A 25,613-nucleotide genomic window follows, 5' to 3' on the forward strand; every position below is an offset into this window, starting at 1 on the left:
AGTTCACAGTCTGTGGTGTAGGACTGAAGGACAGAGCCTGTGCCGTTTTTCTTAAGCTGGTAATTGTGGGGCAGCCCTCCAAGGGCACCCAAAGATAGATTATTTATTTTATTTTTTATTTTGTCAAGCAATTATAAGATAACAGGTATAAGTATAAACATAGTTATGAATACATGAAATGGATACGAGAAAAATAAAAAGAAACAATAGGACAGGGATGGTAGGCACATTGGTGCGCTTATGCACACCCGCTACAGACCTCTTAGGAAAGGGCGCGGGGTTGCCATCTGGCCGTTTTTCTGGCCAAATTCGAGAAATCTGGCCGTATAGAAATCTGTTTGGCCGTGAAAAAAATCATGTCTCCGGCCAAATATATTTGGCCGGAAATTTGGCCGTATGAAAGTTGCTTGGCCGTGAAATCGAAATTTTGGCTGAATACCGGTTTTCAATACAATATATTCGCATGAAAATGACTGTCAGATCATCTGAAAACCTCTGAAAAATGACGCGATACACAGGCCGAAGCCTTCTGACTGTGAACAGCGCTGCGTAATATAAGCGGATGTTAACCCGGATGTAAACATCTCAGTATTGGATTGTTTTCTTGCCAGCGGGCGCGCGGCGTCACAGAAAATCCCGGATGTGCGAGAGAATACGCCTGTGGTACATGTAAGCTAGCTAAACGCATTGTGCGTGTACTCTGCATGCATGGTAAGGCAGCTATGTGTAATGTGTATGTGCACAGCGCATGTATATTAACAAGCGGAAGCCTTACGTTAGCGTTAGCCTAGTCTCTAAACCATATTTTACCCTGAACAAGTGAACAACTCTACATCTACGGAAGATGGCAGCGACGGGAAAATGGAAAGGGAAATATGACAGTGGTAGAAAATATAATAAATTGTGGGAACAAGTTCTTGTGGCTCACAAAATCTAGCGATGGAAGTGAACACGGATTATGCAAGCTTTGCAAGACACAAATCGCACCAAAGCTTTCTCGCCTTTCGGACCACGAAAAAACGAAGGGGCATACAGAAAGAGTAAGTGCTAGTTCTCATTGTGCAGCATTACCCTTTTTTCAGAAACCGAAAATAGACAAGGATATTGAGATAACCAAACGCATAGAAATTGAGCTTGCTGAGACTATAGCGTGTCACTGCGCAACGTCCACTGTTGATCACCTGGCAGAATTTATGAAGAATGGGAAAGGTAGCAAACTCGCAAACCTTCAAGTTCATCGCACTAAGTGCAGTAAACTTATCTCTAAAGTAATTTCCCCTGCTTTGAAGGAGACTCAACAGCATGATGTCAAGAACAAAAAATTTGCAATCCTCATTGACGAATCAACGGACATCGCTATTGACAAGCATCTGTGTATTGTCATCAGGTATTTCAACCAGTCAAAGTTACATATTGTGACTGAATTTGTTGCTCTAAAGCCCGTTGTTGGGGCTACAGGTAGAGAACTCTTTGAAATACTCAGGAACACACTAGATGAACTCGGTCTGAAGCTGGTTGACTGCATCGGGTTCGGCAGCGATGGTGCATCTGCGATGATTGGGGAGCACAACTCCGTGTGGTCTCGAATTCGTGAGCAATCGCCTCATTGTCAGCTGAACCGATGCATATGTCATTCGGTTGCACTTTGTATCGAGAAGGCATTTGATAAGCTTCCATCAAACCTGGGGTATCTCCCAGCAGAAATTCCCAAGCAAGAGTATCCTCTGGAGAGAAGCATTCTCAGATCTGTTCAAAGTGATGGATGCTACAGATGAGCGAAAGGGAACACCTCTTCCTTTCCAGAAGCTGTCTGCAACGCAATGGTTGGTGAGGGGCAAAGTCATCTACAACATTCTTATCAACTGAGAAGAGCTGAAGGCTTACTTTTTGGCAGTCGTCCCCACTGCCGATGCCTCCTGCCGGTACAAGGCCAGGGAGATCCTGGGGATGTTGTCAGATCCCCTGAACGCCTTGTACTTTCACTTTGTGTCCCCCATCGTCGCCGAATTTGAGCGGGTCAACTCTTTTTTTCAAGCAACTGATGCTGACCCAGAGGAGATGGTGCAAGAATTGCTTGTGCACTACAAAAGTTTGAAAGGTTGTATCATCGACAGCGAAGGGAAACCACTTGACCTGGACAGAGTTGATTATGGGGCCAAATTTACGAGTGAGCTTCGTTCCTTCCTGAATAGCCAAAATCGTTCCCCTGACGCACTCAACAAGGCAACGGAGATGAAGACACGCTGTGAAAGCCTCCTGAGTGAAGCCCTCAAGCAGCTCGAGAAGCGCCTTCTGGCATCGATGGAAGTCTTCAAAGGTCTAAGAAGCTTGTCACCGAGTAAAGTGTTGAGCCAGACCACCAGGGTTCCATTTCAAGATCTGCCAATGCCTAATCTCTGAAGTGCAAATGAAGCTGTGATTGAGGAGCAGTATCGGAGAATTCTGCACGTGCATTGGGCAGAGAAGTCAGTGTTTGATGGAAGAATTCCAAGTGACACAGCAACCTTCTAGGCAGGGGTGTTGCAGTACAAGTCCAAAGCGGGTGAGCAGCCGTTTGAACAGTTGGCAATGTATGTGCTGTCCTGCCTTGCAACACTGAGTAACACCGTTGTAGAACGCATTTTCTCTGCAGTAACACATGTGAAGACGAAGGCTAGAAATCGCTTACAGACAGAAATGTTGGACGCCATCATCAGAATTTGTACACATCTACAATTTCAGGGAAAGTGCTGTACGGATTTCAGCGCAACAGAACGCATGCTTCAGCTGTTCACATCAGAGAACATGTACGGAAACCAAGCCGGTCAACCAGATCATCCTGAGGATATTGACGAGGATATCATGAACATTCTATATTAGAGCACTTCATTCATGACTTTGCTCCTATTTCAATCATACTTGACAGACTTGATCTTATAGTTTGTTTGTTTGTTTTTTTACCTTTTTCTTTCTTCACATTGCTACATTAGAAGTACTTTTTGTTTTCATGTAATTATTGGGATAATTCCTCTCTTTTTGAAAAGATGGTTATTGAGCATTCAGTTTTCATAAGGATTCTATATACAATTGCTATTTTTGTGTCATTTTATTTGTTTAGTGATTATATTTTTTCAATGGGAGAGAATCCCCCTAAAAACCCTCATGCCCTAGCTCCCCCCTCCTCAGGATCGCTGCATTTGGCCCTAGCTTTCCAAAAGTTAGGTAGTAGTGGTTATTTGAAGTGAGCTGCCTAGCCTGGATGTGAGTAAAGAAACGCAGAAATTCCCATGACATCACGTCACATTGTCGAATAAAGACTATTTTTTATTATTTGATTATTTAAAAACATTTTAAAAAACAAAAAACAATATATCCTCATGTTATATTGCATAAAAAAATTTGGCCGGAAAATTTGGCTGAGAGAAAATAATTTGGCCGAATTTGGCCGTATTTTGACTAGAGTTTGGCCGCAGAGCCAAGCTGCGATCTGGCAACCCTGGAAAGGGGTGAGGTCAATAGTCTAAGGTTAAAGTTTTTGGGGTTTGGGGAAGAACCCGATTAAAAGACAAACCAATCAAGCAGGCAATCAGATCAGAGAGAGGCCGTGGGGTCGATTCATGGGAAGGAAAACCGATAGACTGGGGTCCCACGCTTTATCGTGGCTTGTTTAACCGCGACTGATTGAACGGCTGGCAGACGGCACCACGCGACCTGCTTTGCTTCCTCACGCGCTCCTGTAAAATGTCAGCCTTCATTCTCCATAAATCCCGAATAGATAAGGCGGGACGACTCAGAGGAGCTTGGGGGCGGGTGGGGGTGGAGAAGTGGCTTGCAGTTTAAAAAGAAGCGGAGGAGCGCCCTACCTCTTTCAGGTGACCTCTACCCCAATAAAAGAAAACCCGCGACAGAGCGGGAAACTCCCAGCTCCTACATGAAGGTACTACGCCGACCATCCCGGCCGGGAGACGAAGAGAAGCGGGCGCCGGGGAGGAGCTAGGAGGGAAGGGGCCGCACAATGGGCGGGAAAGCGACCAGGTCTCCGCCTCTCTTCGCGTTTTCCTCCCGTGCAGCTCGACGGCCGGCGCTTCTTTGCGACCGATCCCCTGGCAGGTAGGGCGTGCGCTTGCTTTCTCCTCTTCTCATGTGGATACGACTCGGTTTTTCCCTCGTTCCCTCCCAGTTTTTTTTTTCCTGGGCCAGGCTTGGCTTTGTAAGAAGCGCGCTCCCTCTCCCCAGCCGCGCTTTTAGGGTAGGTTGCGATCCTGAAGGTGCGCCGAGGGAGCCGATCCCAACGGAACATAGAGGAACTTTGCCCGGGACCAAGTGCAACGAGTTACTTCGAGGAGAAAAGAAAAAAAAAGAAAAAAGAAATCCCGGAGACTTGCGGTGTGTTGTTTTTTTTCTCCTTCCGATATTGAAAAGTAGCTTGCATGCTTGTTTTCCCGATTTAGGAGAATCCCTTAACTCAGAGGAAATTCCCCCCAAATTTACCTTCTCTTTATGTCTAGGATCTACAATCGGTTTACTTCTAGGGCTGGGGAATACTACGAACCGACGGGAGGTATTAATGTTCGCTTTTGTAAACGTTGTTTTATTAACAAGAGGAATAAAACTGTATAGCGAGTATGTTTTACGCCTGCTTCATACAAGCCTCCCTCGAAGTCTGTTTTCCTGCCCGAATTTTCCTCGAAAGGAAAAAAAAGAAAAGAAAAATTGGCGGCGCCCAGAACTCCGAAGTGGCTGGGAAGTTGTTTCCATCTCGCTTTCTTTTCCCTCTCCGCCCTTGGGCTGGAGGATGGGCGGGGGGAGGAGGAGGAGGAGCGCTATTTATCACCATTGGGACAGGCGGCTCTTTCGAAAGAGCGAGCGAGGCCTTGGCCCGGAAAGTGGTGGTGGCTGGGCGTTTATCCACCTCGCATGTGGAGAAAATACAAGTCGGGTGGAAAACCACAGTCTTACTAACCTTCGGCAGAATGGTGCGAAAGGGACGCAGAATTGAGTTTTTACAACTGGGAGGAAGCAAGGTTTCAGCCCACTCGGTTGTAGCGGGTAGCTGCTCTCTTTCCTGTTTAAATCAAAAAAAGAACTTCCCCAGCACTCTTTGAGAGGATAACAAATGCAATCCAGGGACCAAAGTGAACTTTCTCAGATGCACAAAAGGGCGCTTTGCATTATCGAGGGTAATTGTGAAGGAGCCAATTGCACAAGGGCAGAAGCAAAATACAAACTGTGTAATTGTGGGATGCTCATCTGGAGTTTCAATAGATGGGGAGAGTAAGTTCATAAAGCAGCGGTGCAAACTTCCTGTTGTTGGTAATCTGACTATCATCTCTGGCAGGTTTCAGAGCTTCATTTTTAGACCACTACATCCTTTGTAAGCCAGTGGCTGCAGCCACACACTTAAGGAGCTCAGTTTTGTTTTTTTTCCCCCCTGATGACTGCAACACTGATCCATGACGGGCCTCCTGGCTTAAAGTGAGAAGTTCAACCTTGAAACTTGTCAAAGTTGGTATCCAGATGATCAACAATAAGAACAGTGAAAGTGTTGATGTGGTATGTTGGTGCTTACTAGACATGGCATAATTGGCTCCAGATAATTATAGGGAAGAGGCTAGCTAGGGCAACCCTGCTTAGGGTCAAGACTATAGTAGGAGAGGTAGAGTTAATGGAATGGCAGTAGGCATGTACATGTGGGCACGCTCACACCTGACTGACAAAGCCCTGGTGCTGAGAACACTAGCAGAGAGAAAAAAGTTGCAATGTTGGGTGCCGGGCTTGAGCCAGCAGCATGGATCCAGCTGTGGCCTCAGTGACTCAGTCTTCCTGCCTTTAGTGGAAAAGAATGCTGGTGTTGAGTAATCCTTTCAGCCATTGTCTATCCACTGCAGGATGAAGACCTTGCCCGCAGGCTTCCAACCAATACAGTTCTGGGCTTTCTTTTTGCCTGTTGGGCCCGCAATATCTGCTGATGTAATCAATCTATCTTGTTTTAGGTCTCTCATAGACTCTTTTTATCAAGTGGAATCTATTCTAGGACTGCCTTGGTCCACCTGCCATCAGTTCTTCTTGCTATGTGACCAGCCCACTTCCATTTCAGTTGATGTTATCCTATATTTTCATTTGTTCTCTAATCCATGTGCAGGTATTTCTATCTTGTTTTGTAATGCTGACCATGTATCTTTCCATGGCTTATTGTGCCATCCGTAGCTTTTATATCGATTGTGAGGTTAGTGTGCAGGGTTTACCGGCATATGCTAGAGCAGGTACCACACAGTGATCGAAAACTCTTCATGTTTTTATTTGGTAATAAAGTATTATAAAATACATAAAGTACTTTATAACCAAATAAAAACATATTAAAAAATCCTTTTCTCTTCATGCATAGGGGGAGGTTGTTCTTGAAAATTATGCTTAGCTTGCCAAATGCTGGCCAACCACAATTAACCCAACATTCAATTTCCCTTATTGTATCATCTTCATTGAGATCAATTGGCCAAGGAATATATATATATATAGTGGTTTATAAACTACATCTACCCTGTTTCTCCAACAATACGGCCTCCCCCAATAGGAAGTCCCAGCATGTTTTATAGGCATGAAATGAAATTAAGCCCCTCCCCCCAAATTAAGGCCTATATTAAAACATGCGAAATGGGAATGGTGGGGGGGGCTTGCCGTTAGGAAGTACTTTTGTTGCACACCTGGATATGGTGCTGCCTTCGTTGACCCCGATACAAAGTGCCCCAACAACGCCAAGGTCAACATCCAAGCCGTTGCCGCCCGCCCGAAGATGCAAGGGGGGGGATTAAGTCACCCCCGAAAAGATGGCCTAGCCATTTTTTCGGGGCTCAAAAAAAAATAAGACCAGGCCTTATTATATGAGAAACATGGTAGTTCTTCTCCAGATATAAAAATATTCAGTGAATTTATTAAACATAACCTGAATAACGGTATAAACATGAAGAGGTATGGAAACAAAGTGGGGATATTCTGAAATGTTTAAAGATGGAATGTGGGGAGAGAGGGACATTCCATTAATAGTAATAGCTCCAGGAAAAGCCTTTTTTCTGGATCTGCCTCTAGAGAAGCAGTGCTGCATTTCAAGGAGAGAGGCATAAAACTGAAATGGAAGCAGGCTGCTGAACCATCAAGACAATGAGCCAAAAAAAAAAAGCTTTATAGATTTGACATGTGCTGTAGCATACAGAAGTATAAAATTCAAGTCCGAATCTTTAGGAAGGGATTATTATGGCGACTTTTTTATTCCCACTTGTTTGAGAACAGCAACATCAAAATGTCTCCTTAAATTAAATTCTTCCGAGGGAGGGAGACCCAAGATCTCTTCCTCTGTGGAAGGACTGTGAGTTCCATGCAGTTTTATTTCCCCAAGCAGAATCCCTGCTGTTATGTCACTTCACACTTGTGTTCCATCACTGGCACTTTGTGCTGTGTATTTGGCAGGCAGGGCAATGTTGAAGGACTTCTACATATCTACAGCATATCTCTTGGTGTGCTCTTTAAAAGCTTGCTTAATGTAATTTAATGTAATTTTAGGATTAAAATTTGGGCATGAAAAATCAAATTATGTCTTTAGTTTCCATTTGTGTTCTTTTATTAGCTTCTAATCCTTTCTATATGTGCTTACTGTGAGATGGCTGTTATTGGTTTGCCACTCAGAATTGCCTTGAACTGCCAGATAGGTGACACATAATTTTGATTATAATAGAATTTTATGGGGATATGCTCAGAATGCAACTGAGGTCCATGATCACTTAATAGTGAGATGGCCGGCATACAAATATAATAATTAAATCTGTCAACTGGCTATACCTAATATTGTTTGCTTTTAAAATCTAGTGGGTACTCCTAGCTTAAGGCAACTTTATTCTGTTGCAAGAATATTTAAATTAAAGCAGCTACTGAATAGAAAGAGTAGATGATTCAGGAATCGCCTGAAGTCTCCTCCTTTAATCTAAAATTATGTCTGCAAATACTAGGTTGGTTGATGATAATCACAAGTGCTACATTTTGTCCAAAATCTAACTTGTCCAATAAACAACAGCAAAGATCTATAGCAGAGTAATAACTGGTTGGATTTATACTAAAATAGTTTTCCAAGTTCAGCAGTCAAGAAATGTTCTAAACTAACATGTTCTGTTTCTGTTAGTCCTTAATGAGTCCAAGCTCCTATTTGTTTACAAAAATAAAGCAAAATTGTCAGCAGTCCTTCTTTTGACCCAACTCTATATATAAAAAGGAAGGTTTTACACCTGGTTAAACAGCATATCATCTTCCATGTTCAAACGCTAACAAAATATGTTGCAGCTGTATACCATATCTTTTTTTGAAGCTTTTCTGTTCAAATGGATCCTTTTTAAAATTTGTAATAGAAGATTACAGGTGGCTGAAGTATTAAGAGTTTCTTTTGTTACAAATAATTGGTTTTCTTAATTTGGGTTTCTTTTCTGACAAGAGATTGGCCAATTTTACACTTGATTTCTGCAAGATTTGTGTTATGATCAATGCCATCTTTTAAAAGTTTTTTCCTTTACCCTAGCATTCTTTAAGATAATCCCAGATGGAACTTGAAACCATCATCACATCTAGTAGCTCATTTAAATGGCTCCATCCATATTCAGCCTGAAAACTGATTAAACACAGACGCTACAGCTTGAAAATCAGCTACTCTTAATTTGGAATTTCCCCCCATCTTGCCGGTTGAACAGCTTTAAAGAAGCCTGCAGTTTATACGTTTTTCATGGCTTTTGGATTAGCCTAATTCAGTTTATTATGTTGTTGATTTGTTAAGTTTATTTCCCATTATCTCTCTATTTCCATTCTTAAAACAGCAGTGCTGCGAGTTAAGCTGAGTGGAAAGAGAACAACTGGCCCAAAGGTGGGTTTGTGTGGCTAAGGATACACTTGATTTGGTCTTCCTGATCCTAGACCAACTACCTGGTATATCACTCTGGCTACTTGTCTTTCTTCTCTATTTGTATTATTTTTCTTTTTTTTCCTCTGATGTTCCTATCGGTATTTATGATTTCTTCTCTAGAACTAATCATATACCTACCGATTTATATATATACATACACATACACACACACCCATATATATGTATGTTAAGTTTTCGCGGGTATCTATATGTATGGGTATTCAGCTTTGTTCGGGTATTTTCCCACGTCATTATAGTTGTGCTTTTAAAGTTGTAGCAACGTTTCGGTAGAATCTCATCTGCCATCATCAGGCTTCTGTATGGTGTTCGTCTGTGAGTCAGACTTTCACAGCCGTTTCTTCACAGACGAACACCATACAGAAGCCTGATGATGGCAGATGAGATTCTGCTGAAACATTGCTACAACTTTAAAAGCACAACTATAATGATATGGGAAAATACCCGAACAAAGCTCCTTTCCAACTCTGTTACTCTATGTTCTATAATGCAAATGAGATGGTATTTTGGGTAAGAAGAGATACCCAGGACTTTGTTCTGTCTTCCATATATACAGGCTGACAACATAGAAGTTAGCAGGGGAGATTAAGAGTTTCAGCAAAGTTCAGAGGCCTGCTTTTTGAATGAATCTTACTATGTTTGTTTTCTATACATCATATAACAGCTTTTCTTCAGCTACTAACTAATGGTGTTACCAGAAGTGGCTAAACATAATTGTTTTTGAGGTTAATGTTTTGCAAGTTAAGGGGTGGGGTTTTTTTTGAGAGGACAAGCAATTTTTGTGCCCAAGTGGTTAATGTTTTACCAGTTAATTTTTTTTCAGAGGTCAAGCAATTTCATACAGATTCCTCCCCAATATCTTTTACCTGAAATATGTATAGATAGCTTTTTGAAGTCATTCATATAGAAATACATACACACACATAGGATTCCACAGCAGCTACCTTAGGGATTTGCAAATGTTTTGTCACCACCTTTGAAAATCCCATTGCTGACTCCTAAGGCACATAAACAAATTATTCATATTAACTGGTACTTGCACTTAAGATCAATGAAAGTTCAGTGCAAAGCAGAATGGGCAGAAGAATTATGACTACTCTCAGCGATGCCTAAGTCCTTATAAGTCAGGTTAGTTACTAAATTTTGGCATCAATAAGTGATCAAAGTCTTTAACTCCATCTGGTAGATCATATTTCTCAATGAATTTGTACCAGAGAAACATACAATTTCTTTTTTAAGTTGTTGACTTCTGCTCAGTAATTCTATTTGGGTTATAATAGAACAGCTTTGGCTTTTAACAGATGCTTTATCTATGAAACAGGTACAGTACTGTATACATGTACTAAGTCTCACTACAAGTAGCTACTACACAGGTTGCAGTTCTGTATCTAGTGATTTGTGCTCTAATGCTATTACACTGATTAAATCAGGGTGTGTGTATTTGTGTATACACACACACACACATACACACATACTTGTATACACACACGCACGCAAATTGAGTTTCTCAAGAATGGTGAATAAGCTCTCTAAAGTAGGTTTCCTCTAACTTCTTCAAAAGTAGATGCTTCTCTGTTTGGTGTTACGAGAATATGTAACATGAAAACTTGAGCATATTTTTCTGACATTGTTAATATAATTTAATAGACTTTTTGTGAATTCTAGGAAGGTAATGCCTGTTACTATCATTGCACAATTACTTTGCCTCCCATAGAAGATGTGCTCTTGAAAGAAACAGTGTGCCTGGATCTTGACATCCATTCAAAAAAAATACTTTTAGAATTCTCAGAAGGATCCATTTTTCGCTGAATCTCTTCCAGATATCGGAAACCTGGCACATCTCCAAGTTCCTAGACTCTAAACCATGATTGTCTGAATGCTTGCCTGTGAAGATGTAGCTGCAAGTAAACAGTTTGTTTTCCTGGCACTGTGCCTCTTTTTCTAAGTTGTGAAAAAGAATGGTTGTGTAAGGTGTGGTGGGGGGTAGGGAGGTTTTTTTTTTAAAGAAGGTGTATGAGTTACCCATTTGGACTCTGTGCTGTTCCAAACAGGTCTCCTAAATAAGGCTGCAGGTACCAGGTTTCAAGCTTTCTGTGAACAAAAGATACTGTTGTGATGCAGCACAATTGCCTTCTCTGTTTTTTGTTTTGGTGTTCTATCTTTCCTGTGGTTTTTGGCAGACTTGTTTTCTGCTAAATTTCTCTTCTTTTTTTTCAGCTTATAAGAAGTAATTATCCTGCCATTGCAGGATGGTCAAAGTGAGCTAAGTTTCCTTAATAAGGTGGTGTCAGTGGAAGCGTTGATTGTTCCAGCTGAGCATCTGGCATGTGCTTCAGTGGGATTTTTGGTGAGGGTGTCAGATAAACTCCACAGGTGAGAATGGAGAACAGCAGAGTAATCTTGTTCAAGACTGGATTGCTACCAGAGGGAAGAGAGCTTTGAAAGCTGCCAACATGGAAAGTCTCAAAGGGAGGATCTGTGACTTGGGTGCATAATTTATGACTCTGGTCCCCTACCCCAAGCCTTTTAGGATAAACAAGCATGCCTTTGAAACGCTACCTTTTGAAGAAGCTCCCTGTATTGTTTTCCATTTTTTATGAGAGATCTATCCTCCAGATTGACCCTGGAATGAATGCATAGCAATGTTCACAAAGCCACCCAATCTGTGCAGTGTCTTGTCTCATGTACACGCGGGAATTCTCTAGAGCACTTTTCCCAGGATCAGCTCTTTGTCTGACATGCGGGTATATTTTGGGGGCACCATAGTATGATAGCTTGCAGAGAACAAGGAATGTACTACCTAACAAAATTATCTATTTTCAAAGTCAAAGGATCCCCACCCCCCAATAAATTGGTTTATGTACAAGGGAACTCCATCTTTCCTTGCTATTACAAATTCAGGGTAAATTCTAAGTGGAAAATAAAAAAGGAAGAAAAACTTTTAATAGATGATAATTTTAGTTTTTCCTCCTATGGCAGTAGCTCTTTTTTCTTCAGCCATTTTTGGAGGAAAAAAGAATCAGAAAAGTATTATCACAAACATTAGTGCTCAAAAGCTGGCTCTTCTTTTTTACAGGACAGGGTATAGAACTTTTCTTTTTAAATTTATCAAGAGACATGTTGTAAGGAATAATTCTTTGATAGACCTCGGTCTATACAGTTGGAAGGGATAAAGTAAGAAAGATCAGCAAAATGAGGCAAGATGTGTACCACAAGTCTGCAATTGATGGCTTGAAATGTAGGTATGTTTCAAGCTTAGGGAGATTTATTCCTAACACTGGAGAACAGAAAAATTATAGAAAGTAAGAAAATCATGTTGCGATGAATATTTATGGGACTTTTCCCAAGTTCCACACATTTATTGAGCTATGAAGGGCTTCCATTTGCATGGATTAATTGACATGGGGAATATCCTTGGATCTTGTGAAAAATGATTATGTAAGCCCTATAAATTCATAGTCCTGTGAAAGTAGAGGTAGTTGTCGACTTACCAACAGTTCATTTAGTGAACTGAATTACGAGTTTTTCACACTTATGACTGTTGCAGCATCCCATGGTCACGTGATCAAAATTCAGACACTTGGCAGCTGGCTCATATTTGTTAAGCCTGGATTCTCCAACGGGTGTTAAGGAAAACAAACTAAACAGAACGTGCAGCGAAGTCAGATAGGAAGACAGGTAAATGTGTGAGATAAGTTTTCTAGTTAACATGCAGTAAAAATACAGATACGCTTGTGCTATCAAAAATATAGTTTATTCCATTTAAGAATTATAGCATAGTCAAATAACGGTCCATTAGTCATATATCAATTTCAGTCAAGTCTTGTCAGGGATACTCTATTTGCAAAGTCCGTGTTGAATAGCCAATGTCAGTACACTTACTATAAATCAGTCCAATCTTATCTTCTCTCCGTTGAGAAAAATCAACACTCCTACAAGAACGCAGAGAGCGAGCTGCATTGCCTCGCTTCTTATATAGTGCTTTTACAACCACACCCTTAATTACATTCTTGCTGTTAAAGTTACACACACTTTAACTAACAAACCATGATACCATATTTATTATTTTTACCCAAACCAGTTAGGGTAAACAATGTTATCCCTAACAATATTTATGACGGTTGTAGTGTCATAGCATAGAAATTTTGGACTCAATTGGGGTTTTCCGGTTTGTCGGCTTGCGCGGCAGGGATTTGCGAAGCTGCGCGATCCCTGCCGCGCTAGCCGTTTTGGGGCTCCGACCCAGACGGGTGCGGAGCTAGGCTGCCCTGCAGGGGCAGCTGAAGGTAGGGGATCCGGAGAAGGGTTTGGGGGTGTTGCAGACCCCTCCCGGCCGGCAGAACCCCTTTTCCCAGGACGGTGCAGCGGCGGTCCGTAATGGCCGCCACAAAGAAGCTGGCAGCCGGGTAAGAATGCGCAGGAGGAAGTGGAGAAAGTGCTTGAGAGGAGAAAGTCTTTCTTGGTTCCTAGGACTCTAAGACATATTTAACAAAATTCCTGAAAAGTATGACTTTCTGAATGATACCTTCGAGAAGAGGAAAAAGCGGCAGTTTAATGGTGCTGAAAGGATAGCTTACCCTCTTTTTTTTACGGAATAAAAAGTGAACATTAAGAAACCTATTTTTTAGGTGAAAACTGGCTCTAAGCGGTGAGTGGGAAAAGAGAGGACTAAAAAAAAATATTTGTATGCTAAGACCTTGTTGGAGGAGATGCCTTAAGGATTGAAAGACTAAAATATATTGCAATAAGATTTTAAGAAACAGATTTGGACTTTCTTTTTCTTTAATTGATACTACCCCAGGAGGAGAGAGTGGGAACTCTGTCTTGGTTTGGACTGACTGAGAACTTTGGGATTGTCTTATTTTTCCTTTGGAATATTCTGGCTGTTGCAAGAGAAAAGAAAAGAAAAGATTTATAATGGCTTCTTCTATCGAGGAACTGAGAAAAGATTATGAGCAAGCAAAACAAAATGGTAAAGCTGGTTTGAAAGAAGCCTTCCTTTTTTTTAGAAATGGCGCTTATTAATTATCAACAAACATTGCAACAGATGAAGACAGCAGAAGAAGAACAAAGAGAGGAAGCCATCTTTAATAAATCTCAGAACTCGACCAAGAGGGAAGGAAGAGGAAAAAGAAGAGAAATAAAGGACTTAAGATTTAAAAAAACATTTAAGAAAGGGAAAAACAAGGTGCAAAATCAATATAAGGATGGTAAACAAAAGGGAAGAGGAATACGACAGAGAGGGAAGCCAGTAAGGCAGAGGCTAGAAGAAGGGGGCTAGAAAGGTTTGTTGGGGGAAGAAAGAAAGGGAAAAGGTGGAGAAAAGCTACAAAGTTTTGAAATTAAATGAGAAAAAAGAAATTTTTTTAGGGATAAAGGATAAGTATAATTTCTTCAAAAAGATTTTGCAAGGTACATAAGATGATGTAGTATTGTATCAGAAATAGAAAATTTAAATGGCTTGAGAGTTGATAAGAGATTAAAATGTTGGAATGTTAATAATGATTGGTTTGAAAATATAATATGAGGGGAGATTTAGAATATTAAACTTTAATTAAAGAGTTTATTAAGATTATGGTATTGATGTTATTATAAAACTTTCATTATTGTATTTTGTTTTTAATATTTAAATCTATTGCTTAACTATGTATTTAATTGTTTTAGATGTATTATTCAGTTAGAATGTACCAAGCAAAATCGGATTGGGTAGTTTAAAGATTAATTTGATTAATTTAGTGGGGAGATAGAAAGGCATCATACTCTGATTAGTGATTTCAGGAGAAATTTCTTTCTTTTTAAAAGGAATGAGACAAAGGTATAATAGAGAATGGACAAAAGATATAAATATAATGACTCAAATTAAGATGATTAATTAAGATAGAATCAAGAAGAGTGAAATATGTGGAGAAGTTAATATAGAAGACTTAGAATGGTAAATAAAATAAGTAATGATATGTAAGATGAGCCTGAATATAATTGAAGTCCATGAAAAGAGAGATATCTGGGTCCAAGTTACTTTCCAAAAGATCTTTTTATGTTTTGTGTGTTGTGTGATTATGTTTGTTTTTGGGGGAAATTAATAAAACCTTGTAGAAATATAGAATGAGAATAATGGTAACTAAGTCAGAAAGAAGTAGATGAAATAATAATAATAAAATTGAATAAGAGTGAAGAAATAAAGGAAATTGGATAAGAGGTTTTTGTATGTTTATATGGAAATGGTTTAAAACAGAATTATAGTTTATCTGACTTGTTAAATTTATAATGGAAAAAGGTTTAAACATGTAATGGATAATGATGACTTGTGTGTTTTGAATATCAATAAAACTTGTTTTAAAAAAAAAAAGAAATTTTGGACTCAATTGTGATCATTAGTTGAGGATTACCGGTATAATGTCTAAGAGGTTTTTTTTAACATGAACTAATTATTCACTGGATTAATGACATGATGTTACTTGCATTTTATGAACAAGTTGCTTAAAGAAATACATTATTTATGGATAATGATAATATATGATGATTTTTATTGAAATTGGGGTAAAGTTAAATTCATATATTTTGCCCCATTTTATGTCTTTTCTTGCCACAGATGTGAAGTTAATTACTACAGTTAAATTAGTAACATGGTTGATAAGTGATTTTGGCTTCCCCTATTATCTTTGCTTCTTAGAAGGTTGCAAAAGGTGATTACATGATCCAGGACACTGCAACTGCCCATAAATATGAGTCAGGGGCCAAGAGTCCAAATTTTGATTATGTGACCACGATCTATTTGTATGTGTAGACTTTTTTCCTCGAGTCAGTGCTGCAGAGAGATTGCTGCCATTTGAGAGATTATATGAGGAGTGGAACTTCATCACTGAGCACTTTGGTTTTAATCGTTCTTAACCAGGGTTATGGTAATGAGGCATTATAGAAGAGAACTATTATGTAAGGAATCACTACTGGTTTATAATAGGGGGAAGATGCTACTTACACAGATTAGGGATTATTTATACGTAAGGGATGTTTTGAGCACTATCCTGTTTAAAACCATCTTCCGAGAGAGAGCACTCTGTGTTTTTCTTTCCCGAATTTTGTTTGATATCTTCAAGTTCAGTATAGGATATTCCTGTGATTATGATTAATTGTGGCATTAATATTTCTGCTTTATATAACTGGATGTTGTCAGTCTATTGTCCTTGCTAAGTAATTCATTAAAAACAGTGTTTTATATCTGAGGAATGCTGTTCTTGTATTTCATATCTCTTTTTTTCATGAGACATAGCAGTTAAGCTAGCTACTTAGTCATCTGCAGTTTTTCTTAACCCGGTGCTCATCCAGTAGTCCATATGATCCCCAGAATTTATGGGCAACAACTCATCCAAGTTAGGGGAAAATGCTGTAATGTTTTTAACTAGTCTGCTTTTGTCCAACTCTTTTATTAGAATAGTGCTGTGGGACATCATTAAAAATGCAAGTAGATATTGTTGGGACCAATTGTTTATCAAAGAATTTCCTCTGCATTTTGCATAAATATATTCCATAAAGCTGATTGGTAATAACAGCTTCCTAAAACTTTCTACCGTAGTATTCTACTGTAATATTTAAAGGCATGAAACTGAGTGCTTCACTTTATTTCATATATATTTTTCATACCTTTATGTCAATGCTGCAGGAATTTTCGAAGAGGGCTGTTGCCATTTTTAAGATCTGCTGGGTTTGTTCTCTTTCCTCTTCCCTTAGTTTTTTCATCAGTACTGGGAGATGAATTGTGCATTATTTTCATTTAAAAGGGTAGGTTTTACAAATACCTTTCTTCTCAGTCTTGATATTTCCATCTTTATATCCTTGTACATGATTAATAGTGTTAGAAAAGCTGGTTTGTGTTGCTTGTGACTTCTCCATTATGTGTGAACGAAGCTACTGTGGTTTACACGCTGTAAGCTTTTTACTGTGACATGTAAAAATATAGTCTGCAAACCTTGTGTAAAAGGGAGCCTTTGTGAAAGTCTGCATTCTGGGGGGAAAAAATCTCCTGGGTTAAAAGCTGAATGTGTTAAAATGTAGTTTCACAATTGCACAGTCACAGAATCTCCTATTCCCACAAAACCTTATTATGTAAGTGATTCCAGGCAGGAATTGCTACTTCGATTTAGCAATACCTTTATTATAATTATAATACAGGGAGGGGGAAAAAAGAATCCCTATTCTCAACACGTTGCCTTTCTGATCCTATCTATTACTCCCCTATGGCTGTTCCATTTAAATAGCATACCAACTAAGCACATACATTATAATGTTTTTTTCAGAACTTTAAAGTAATATGGGGCCAATTTGTAACTTTATAATGTTTGGATGGAAACAGATCTGAGACTATTGCAAGCTAATTCTGCTGACTGCCAGCAGTTCGATTCTCATGGCTCAAGGTTGACTCAGCCTTCCATCCTTCCGAGGTTGGAAGCTGACTCTGTAAACTGCTTAGAGTGTGCTGTAAAGCACTATGAAGTGGTATATAAGTCTTATTGCTATTTTATATATTATTTTTGCACTATCATTATCACATTAGGCTTTCTGCTCGGAGTGGGTCTTTTTCTCGCTGTAAAAAACTGATAATTTTTATCCTAAAATATTTATATTTTAGAATAAAAACGTAATTAAGTAAAAGTTTTCACATACCTCCAGATTTCTTGCATAAAATGTTAGTCATGCTGTTAGCCATAAAATGTTGAGTACCAAATACTCAACACTGAATACTGGTTAAATCTAAAAAAAACTTTTTAAGACAAGTTAGATGCAATAAATTGACACAGGCATCCTCATTTGGTGCCCCTCAGGTATGCAGAAATGTAAAGCAAAGTTTTGAATGTATGTGCGTCTGTCAGTGTACATCCATAACTATATGGTTAAATGTTAATGAACAAGCATCAGTCTGTCTAATGTGTGTTATGAAAGATATTTAAAAGAGCCCTGGTAACCCTGGTTAGAATGCAGTATTGCAGGCTAACTCTGCCCACAGCCTGGAGCTCAATCCTGATGGGCTTGAAGTTGACCCAGCCTTCCGAGGTTGTAAAACTCCAGGACCCAGATTGTTGAGGACATATGATGACATTGTAAACAGCTTAGAGAGTGCGGTAAAGCTTTATAGAACAGTATATAAGTGCTGTTGCTATTTCGATGTCCTCATTCAACTAAATGACAAGATAAATTTACAGCAGATTATAAACAAAAGAGCTGGTTCTCCCTGACTTTATCTTCCTTTTCATTTATAGGAAGCTATCAAAGAAAAATGCCAACAGAACCACGCACGGCTGGAACGTAATCATGTGTACAGAGAAAGTCCCTTAAATTGTCTGAAAGGTTCCAAATGTTGTCTGAAATGCTAAGGAGGAAACTTCGTCACTGTGGTATCCTACGGTTTAAACCTCTTTGGGTGTTAGTTTGTACAGTTGGAATCTGGTCTTATATTATGGTTCACCAGAAACCAACCTACCAAGATTATGAGCATTTGAAACTGACTGGTGAACATCCTAATACAGTAAACTGTTCCAAGGTACTAAAGGGTGACACAGAGGAAATTCAAAAAGTAAAGCTTGAGCTGTTAACAGTCTCCTTTAGGAGAACCCCCAAAATGACTTCAAATGACTATATCAACATGACAGTTGATTGTGCCTCCTTTATTAAGAGGCGGAAATATATTATGGAACCTCTTAGCCAAGAAGAAGCAGAATTTCCCATTGCATATTCAATAGTGGCTTATCATAAAATTAATATGCTTGAGAGACTTCTGAGAACCATCTATGCTCCTCAAAACTATTACTGCATTCATGTTGACAAAAAGTCCCCAGAGTCTTTCTTGGCAGCTGTAAAAGGGATTGCATCATGTTTTCACAATGTCTTCATTGCCAGCCAATTGGAAAATGTAGTGTATGCATCATGGAGCCGGGTACAAGCTGACCTCAACTGCATGAAGGATCTCTACAGGAGGAATGTTAGCTGGAAGTACTTGATCAATCTCTGTGGCCTGGATTTCCCAATCAAGACAAATCAAGAAATTGTGGAGAAGTTGAAAGCCCTCAACGGTGAAAATAGTTTAGAAACGGAAAAAATGCCTTCAAACAAAGAGGTGAGATGGAAGAAACATCATGAGATAGTTGATGACAAGGTAAAAAATATGGGGATAGACAAACAGCCTCCACCTCTCAACACACCCATTTTCTCTGGAAGTGCCTATTTTGTTGTTACTAGGGAATTTGTGGAATATGTATTAGAGAACAGCAAAATTCTTGCTTTTATAGAATGGGCTAAAGACACGTACAGTCCTGATGAATACTTATGGGCTACAATTCAGCGAATCCCTGAAGTTCCGGGTGCAGCATCTGCCAGTGACAAATACGATGTTTCCGATATGAATGCCGTTGCCCGGTTTGTGAAGTGGCATTACTTTGAGGGGGATGTATCCAAGGGTGCTCCTTACCCACCTTGCAATGGAGTTCACATCCGTTCTGTATGTGTCTTTGGAGTGGGAGACTTGAGTTGGATGTTACGGAAACATCATTTTTTTGCCAACAAGTTTGATACTGACATTGATCCTTTTGCAATTCAGTGTCTGGAAGAGCATTTACGAGACAAAGTGCTACAACAACGTAGACACTGACATGCAGTGGTTTTTTTTTATGGTACACGTCTTTCTCATTTGATTAAATTGGCAGAAAAGAGATGGAAAATCCAATACCCCCTTTTTGTTTTTAAACAAAGCTTGTAGGGTGATTAGCTGATTGTGTCCCCTGAGCTTTCTTAATTCTATTTTTTTTTCTAAAATAGTTCTATTACAAAAATTCTCTTGCAAGAGGCCCCACAAGATTTTAGGCATGAAACAAGATTCTCCAGCTTACAACTGAAAGACACTCTGCTCACCTCGCCTCCGTATCTTTTAAAGAATTCTATTAGACATCAAATAATCTCGATCCTTAGTTTGTGTAGCCACTAAGACTACTTTCCTTAGTGGAAAATGGATAATTTTGAGGACAGTAAGGAGACAGAACTAAGTAGTCATGGTGGAAAAGATAATAAGATTAAGAGAAATTTATGGGATTATGAAACAGGAATTTGAAGTATATTTATGTCTCTTATAGACAAATTACTGAATTCTGCCTCCCCCCCCCCCTTTCAAACTGTACCAGCAATATTTACATATACACAGCAATATTTATATATACACAAAATACATGGAAGTTGTTTTTTTCTAAGCTTAATTTTTTGGATAGACTCTATTCTTCAGTTTTGTATAGAAGTTTTGTCTACAGAAATGTAGTAGAAGCCTCCCAGTTAAAATATTCTCAGGGAAATAAAATGTATGCCTGTTTGTGTTCATTTTAATATAACTTGATGGAATTTATGTTTGCTGCTTGCCAGATCATTTGTCACTTTTCCATAAAGGGAGAACAAAACAAATAATAGAATTGCTGATTCATGATAGGTACTTCCTACCATTAGTTTTGCTACTAGAAATTTTTGAATCTTCCAAATTGGAAAAAATGTGTCCTGTTTAAGTCTTCTTTTTATGCTAACTGCAATAAACTCTTCAAAAGGGAAGGAGTTAACATATTTCAGTTTTTAATAAATCTAAGCGGCAGAACAAACAAGACCTAGAACAGGCATAATAAATGCTTCTTTTTACAGCTAGAATTCTATTCCTTTTCCTGGTGTCTTTCCCGATGCTGACTTGGAAACAATTTTTGGAGATGGCATGAGGTATAAAATAGGACTTCAGTTTCTTGCTGAACATCCAAGTGTTCCAAAATAGCCCATAATTAAAACTGCATTGGATAGAATTGTATCTACCTGCTGCAATATATTATGTCAAATTATATTTCTATACTACTGGGTTTTTACATGTTTTATTTCTTAGGTTTTTATTTCTTTAAAAAAGGAGACAAAGTCTCCTTCAAGTTGAGTTGGGTTCTTGTTGACATCAAGATGAAAGCCCATCAGGTTTTCTTGGCCAGCATTAGTGACCAGTGCTGAGGATTTTTATTTATTTATTTATTTATTAGTCATCCTCATGTAGCCTTACAGCAGGGGTGGGCAAACTACGGCCCGCGGGCCACATCCGGCCCGTTGGTCTGTCCAATGCGGCCCGCCCCTGAAAAAAAATCGCTGCCATTGGTCTGTCCAATGCGGCCTGCCCCTGAAAAAAAATCGCTGGGCGTGGCGTATTGCCCTGTGCCGCGTGGCCCCCAAAGCTGCAAAACAGTGCGGAGTGATCTAGGGGTAGGAAAGAAAAGAAATTTGCAAAGGCCTCGGCTGGGAGTTCGAAATCACCTTCGAGTGCGACCTCTCCGAAGGTGAGTCCCCCCGATCCCCCTTTTTTTCCGGGGCTTCCAGGCTTAAACTTTGCAAAGGCAAAGCTTGCAAGCTGGAGCGTCTTCCGCCGAGGAGCGGGAAGGGTTCCACCGGCGGGCGGGCGGGCTGCTTGGAGCCACCTAAAGCTAGGCCGCTGCTGGTGGAGCCTTGCCCTGCCTTGGTGCCCCATTTCCCAGCTCGGCGGTCCTGCTCGGGCGGCACTTTAAAAGCCTGCTCCCAGCACCCAAGCAACTTTCCGCTTCGTTTTAACTCGCGGGCGCTCGCGCCTGGCCCCGAGCCATGCGGCAGAGGGAAGCCCGGCGGGCGGGCGGGCAGGCGGGCTGCTTGGAGGAGGCGACCGGCGGCGCTCCGGGCTTCCCTCCACCGTGCGGCTCGGGCGGCGCGAGCACCCGCAAGTTAAAACGAAGCCAAAAGTTGCTGGGAAGTTGCTCGGATTTCCGGGACTTCCAGGCTTAAACTTTGCAAAGGCAAAGTTTGCAGGCTGGAGCGTCTTCCCGCCGAGGAGCGGGAAGGGTTCTGCCCGGCGGGCAGGACGGGTTGCTTGGAGCGGGCTGCCGTGCAGCTCGGGATGAGGCGCGAGCGCCCGCAAGTTAAAACGAAGCCGAAAGTTGCTGGGAAGTTGCTCGGATTTCCGGGGCTTCCAAGCTTAAACTTTGCTCGGGTGGCACTGCTCCAAGCAGCCTGCCCCGCCCACTGGGCGGAACCCTTCCCGCTCCTTGGCGGGAAGACGCTCCCGCCTGCAAACTTTGCCTTTGCAAAGCCCTGGAAGCCCCGGAAACCCAAGCAACTTCCCAGCAGCTTTCAGCTTCCTTTTAACTCCCGGGCGCTCGCGCCTGGCCCCAAGCCCACACGGTGGAGGGAAGCGCGGCGGGCGGGCGGGCGGACTGCTTGGAGGAGGCTCCGGGCTTCCCCTCCGCCAGGCACGGCGCCTGCGAGTTAAAAGGAAGCCGAAAGTTGCTGGGAAGTTGCTTGGGTTTCCGGGGCTTCCAGGCTTAAACTTTGCAAAGGCAAAGTTTGCAGGCTGGAGCGTCTTCCCGCCGAGGAGCAGGAAGGATTCCGCCCGGCGGGTGGGCGAGCTGCTTAAACTTTGCTCGGCGGCACTTTAAAAGCCTGCTCCCAGCACCCGAGCAACTTCCCAGCAACTTTCGGCTTCCTTTTAACTCGCGGCGCTGCGCCTGGCCCCAAGCCGCAGCGGCAGAGGGAAGCCCGGTGGGCGGGCAGGCTGCTTGGAGGAGGCGACCGGCGGTGCTCCGGCAGCAGCAACAGGCAGTTTCGCCCGGGCTCCGCTCAGGTGTCCGGCTGGGGCTGTCAGGAGTTGCTACCGCCGGTGCAGCTCCGTGCGGCTCCAGTCCCGCGTTGCCTTGCGAAGGAAAAGGCAAAACCAGGAGCCGCTGAGCCTGAGCCTCCGGTGCCGCTGCTCCCGTTGCAAAGCACCGCCGTGGCTCTTCCTTTTTGCCTTTCCCTTCCCGAGGCAACGTGGGACTGGAGCCGCGCGGAGCTGCGCCGGCGGTAGCAACTCCTGACTCAGGGGGCCTCCGAGGGGAGGGGAAGGAGGAGAAGAGGGGGGGCGATTCCCAAAAAATCTTGTGCTGACCCGGCCCGTCTGTCAAATTTTAAAAGTCAATGCGGCCCCCGAGCCAAAAAGTTTGCCCACCCCTGCCTTACAGCCTGGGAGGGAAAGTTGTAGACAAAAGTGAAACATTTTAAAAAGAGTACAAAATCCTACCTGGCCCATCGATTAACCAAGTAGGATGAACAATTATTTAGAAATTTGCTATCAGGATAATGATTAAAATATTCAATTTCAACTATATTATATAGATAGTATGTGGGGGACAAAATTGAAATCACTGGAATTGATAAGTGAAACGTGATTGTATGTAAATCTGACTCCCCCAATTGATTTTTTTTGGTCAAAAGGCAGCTGGGAAGATCGCAAACGGTGATCACATGACCTGGAGATGCCGCAACCATCATAAATACATGCTGGTTGCCAAATTTTGATCACATGACCATTGCAATGCTGCAATGGTTAAAAAAGTGTAAGGACTGGATTGTAAATCTCTGTTTTCAGTGTCATTGCAATTGAAAACGTTGCTAAATGAATGATTGTAACTGCAGGAGAACCTACACTCTTTAAGTTACAATAATTTAGGGTAGCAGTTCACAAATGTTTTTGGAACCTAGAGTTTATATATCACTTCGTTGCTTACATGTAAAACTAAATTTTGGGTAGGGCATAGGGAAAATAAGGTATTTTTTTTAAAATGCACCAACTGAAATCTATTCACTTATTTATAGATTCTAGTTAAAGACTCCTGGACTAATTAATATTGCGTTAATATAGATGCAAGCACTCACAAAAGCATAAAATGTGAAGTCAGAGACAACCTTGTCTTCAAAAAGGTATTAATGTACATACTGTAAAACACTGCATTGTACCTTGTGACTATTATTAAGTGTTGTACCTTATGATTCTTGACTCTTGACTAATGTATCTTCTTTTATGTACACTGAGAGCATATGCACCAAGACAAATTGCTTGTGTGTCCAATCACACTTGGCCAATAAAAGAATTCTGTCTATTGCAATGAACAGAAAACTGATTTTCTGACGGATGCTCTTTTTATAGCATTCTGTTTTAGCTATGGTTTCTGATGCATACTTGCCATACCATCGTAAAAATCGGCCTGGATGAGTTTAGCATTAGAGAAAATCTGCATTTTGGTGCAAGTCTTAACAATGTGATCCTTCTTGTGCTAAAGTAAAACCATGTTTGAAATTTTTCAATCAATATCCTACATGTTTTCACAAGGAAAATGCAATGCATGGAAATATCCAGTATAAAAAAACTGGCTGTGCAAATTTCTACATGTAAGTTACTTTTAAGAAGACCATTTAGAATAGCAGTCACCAACGCCGTGAGAAAATTTTGTGGGATGCAGAGAAATTTCACCCCCAGAACACCCCCCAAAGCAATTAGTCCAGGCTGCACAGAAACACAAGGCTGCCCAACCCACATGGCCCGTGAGAACGTCCACTCCTTACCTGGAAAACTTGCCTGCTAAATTATTATTTTTCCTTTTTCCAACCATCATCTGTTTTGCTATGCCAGAAGATTTAAATTAGCTAGGAAGCAGGAAATGGTTGGATTTCTTGCTTTCTAGCTAGTCTTTAGATCTTCGGCTCTCCTTTTAATCACAGCCGAACCTATTCAGTGCAGACTCACGGAAGCAAATTTTAGAGACTGAGCTAGCCAATGGCAAATAGATTTCGGAATGAATCTGTGATTCTGTGAGCAACTCAATCTGCCTGCCTGCTTTGCCTGATTTTGGGTAAAAATTGCTTTTTATATAAAAGATTCAATATTTATATAAATATTTATATTTAAATACAAGCCATGCTCAGCCAGTCACATGACCACCAAGCCACATCCACAAATTAGGCCACGCCCCACAGAACCAGTAAGTGGTCCCTGGGATTTAAAATTATGAATTTGGTGGTCCCTGGGGTCCAAAAGTTTGGCGACCCCTGTTTTAGACTTCCTGTGCAGAAGTCAGCCAATTACAGAAAAGAAAGGATGCAAATATACAGAATAAAAGACTGGGGAGGCATTTAGGGAGTACTCAACTTGATCTCTCAAGTGGAATAGGTTTCCGTACTTCCTAAGGCTCTGAACTGAGCAATTTGCCTGATTTTTGCAAACTAGCAAGCTGAGTCTTTGGCTTGACAATCAGGTATGTATTTACATTTATCCAGAGTTTCTTGGGAACAGTTCCATTTAATTAATCTGACTCCTCAGACATTTCATACATTCCTTTAATTGCCAAAGAGTTTCCAAGTTTGTGGCTTAGCTGCCTTTTCTTAAACGAATTGGATATTTCAGTGAAAGCCTCAAGGTAAAGTCAACAAAAAACTCAACAAGAAAACACTAGCATCTTGATCTCTTGTTAATAAAAGTTTGGCAATGGGCAAAGTGAACTTTAATTTCCACAACAGGAGTTTATACTGAAAATTAATGGCCAATGAAGTGAAATGAAAGCTTGTAAAATGAGCTCTTGTAAAATTGAGTCAGGCAAAGTATGCTTACCTTGAGTTATTCAGATGTTGAACTATATTTCCCAGCATTCCTCAGTGCTGGCCATGCTAGCTAGGTTCCAGAGAGATGTAGTTCAACATCGTTTAGTGGACAACATATTCTCCCAGTATAAGTAATAAACAGAACTATTTTTACCAGTTTAGAATGGAGAAAATCGAAACTATTTGCATCACTTCCTATGAGTTTGGTGGTCATTTTGATCAATGTACACTATTTTTCAGATGCTTTTTTAAAAAT

The 25,613-nt window shown here is 40.8% G+C and overlaps 1 protein-coding gene across 3 annotated transcripts; it reads left to right on the plus strand.

Moving 5' to 3' along the window:
- Positions 1-289: 289 nt before the first annotated feature.
- On the plus strand, positions 290-20,503 carry GCNT1 (glucosaminyl (N-acetyl) transferase 1). Of its 3 annotated transcripts, none has more exons than XM_087957827.1 (3): positions 4,039-4,365; positions 16,590-16,708; positions 18,184-20,503. In XM_087957827.1, the coding sequence occupies exon 3, from the start codon at positions 18,279-18,281 to the stop codon at positions 19,566-19,568; it is 1,290 nt and encodes a 429-aa protein (XP_087813953.1). In that variant the 5' UTR covers positions 4,039-4,365; positions 16,590-16,708; positions 18,184-18,278; the 3' UTR covers positions 19,569-20,503. The 3 variants fall into 3 exon arrangements, with proteins under 3 accessions (XP_026530855.1, XP_087813953.1, XP_087813954.1); XM_087957828.1 differs by lacking the exon at positions 4,039-4,365 and adding an exon at positions 11,287-11,305; XM_026675070.2 differs by lacking the exon at positions 16,590-16,708 and having other exon boundaries at positions 290-4,365.
- Positions 20,504-25,613: the final 5,110 nt, after the last annotated feature.

Source organism: Notechis scutatus, chromosome 2 (assembly GCF_049901735.1).
Source record: "Notechis scutatus isolate UNSWTSFEM ecotype Mainland chromosome 2, rNotScu1.2, whole genome shotgun sequence".
NCBI lineage: Eukaryota > Metazoa > Chordata > Lepidosauria > Squamata > Elapidae > Notechis > Notechis scutatus.

Bases quoted from the DNA above. Each gene is read 5' to 3' on its own strand.
- GCNT1 (XM_026675070.2), top strand. From the start codon at position 18,279: ATGTTGTCTGAAATGCTAAGGAGGAAACTTCGTCACTGTGGTATCCTA.